Source organism: Loa loa (assembly GCF_000183805.2).
Source record: "Loa loa unplaced genomic scaffold supercont3.224, whole genome shotgun sequence".
Classification (NCBI taxonomy): domain Eukaryota; kingdom Metazoa; phylum Nematoda; class Chromadorea; order Rhabditida; family Onchocercidae; genus Loa; species Loa loa.
In genome coordinates, this window is record NW_018108404.1 from 107,753 (window position 1) to 109,709 (window position 1,957).

At 35.5% G+C, this 1,957-nt stretch overlaps 1 protein-coding gene across 1 annotated transcript; it reads left to right on the forward strand.

The window, feature by feature from the left end:
• Nucleotides 1-302: 302 nt before the first annotated feature.
• LOAG_18203 (hypothetical protein) lies at nucleotides 303-695 on the forward strand (the record flags this gene model as incomplete). The annotated part of the gene is made up of 1 exon (XM_020450868.1): nucleotides 303-695. The coding sequence occupies one exon, from the start codon at nucleotides 303-305 to the stop codon at nucleotides 693-695; it is 393 nt and encodes a 130-aa protein (XP_020305406.1).
• Nucleotides 696-1,957: the final 1,262 nt, after the last annotated feature.

The window sequence follows — 1,957 nt, forward strand, 5'->3', positions numbered from 1 at the left end:
ATAGACCAATAGATTTCATTTCGCTAAATGCCCATCGACAAATATCATTTGATGATGATGATCAAGAAGAATACACGCCATACGAGACCACTACCAAGGAGAAGCTCGTCAAGTATTGGAAAATACTCCAAAAATCTCGGACCGGGATATTTGAAGAAATGAATATCTAGTTAGCCTAAGAGAATATACCTGTTATGAACTGTACTCTCTGAAAAATCTGATAAGGTGAGTTTCTTCGCAACAACGAAGCTATGCTGCTAAATGAACCTGAAATTCCACGCGGTACGTGAAAACAAGTGAAGATGAAAAAGATTAAAAGAGGAAGAGATGGCGAAGTACGAAATGCTACAATAGAAATCGCAGGCGGAAAATTACTTAATAGACCGATCAATATGTTCTCTCGTTTAGAAATAACTGAAGAAAATTCAGAATCTTCAACAATAAAAGAACCCGAACAATTAAAAGAGCTAATCCCCGCACAAATCAAAAGGCTCACAAAAGAACGAATTCATCAAGTGACAGGCAAATCTAATCCAATCTTAAGAGGTGTAATTTCATTGGCCATGATTACAATGCTAATACAGCAAGCATCAAGGATAAAAACCTGCAATGATTGTTTACTATTCCCTTTAGTATACCAGAAAAGTGGGAGTGCGGAAACAATACGAAGCACATTTTCATATCAGCGAAAGTAGCAGTCTACACTCGAACCCATGTACGGATGGATACCCACAGTAAAATGCAGTAATATCATCCGATCATTACGCATGAAAGCTTTTTTAAATTTATGATTATCGATTGTTTCTGATCCGAAACAATCGATAATTATAAATTTAGAACCATTGTTTCGGCAATAAATTCGCATCTTTGCAGAACACTTGCTGGTCAAAGACTAGGTATAATTAACTTTAAACAAATTTCTCCTAAGGAACACTGATAAGAACGTAAAATATTCGTATGGATGGTTTGGAACTCGATATCAGTCGACAATAAATTTCCTGCTACAAAGAGACTTATGTATGATGGAAGCCTGGTCTTAGATCTCGGCAATGCAGAACATTTGTGCAGTACTAACGGGAAATGCGTAACTAACACCAGGATTATGCTATAGGACAAAAAGGAAGCGATAATCTGTACCGAGAAATCGGTACCTTTGAAGGGAAACCGCATGAAAAGCATCATATCATAGATGAACACCAAACCTCATCCGTCTTCAAAGGAAATGAAACTATTACAATACGAATTGCAAATTTATCGATTCTCATCTAATGAATGGTGATATCGTTATCGATAAAGGTTCCATTAAGAACTCTATCAAATTGGAAAACGGAACAAAAATAAATCACAAACAGTTATTGATGGCCGAAATAAACCAAGATCCAAACAAAAAAATCGATCTCGAAAAGGTTTTTTATTGCTTTTTTATTCTCTAGATCCTTTTTAGTTTTCCACTTTTTATGTTTTTTGTTTTTGTCTAGTATCTCAGATTATTCCTAATATAGTTTACTCTTGATTCTCTTAATTTATTATTTTTGTCTCCTTGCCCTACAAGAAATTCTTGTAGTCTTTTTAGGGAATACAATTGTGTGAATTCGTGTTCAGTATCGCAATTCTACAACTAATGAATTTGCTGATTTCCTCTACGTACAATTCCACGAGTAATAATGACAACTATCAGACCGTTTATTAACGATATGCAAGATCGTCAAAGAGGTGGATGGAAGTCATTCAACAAGACAATGGGAATTACATCTGAATCCAAGAAAAGTAAATCGACTATGAGAATTCGAACAGCAGCTGACCTTATGTTCTTTCGTTTATTAAACGATTAGATCTCATCTGATACAGAATATCACTCCAAAGTTCATTTGACGATTACTGAAAAGGTAATTGTTTCTTGCATGAAAGGCTGTCGCCGATTTTCCTCAGTCGTGACAAAACTGAGGGTTCTTTCTGC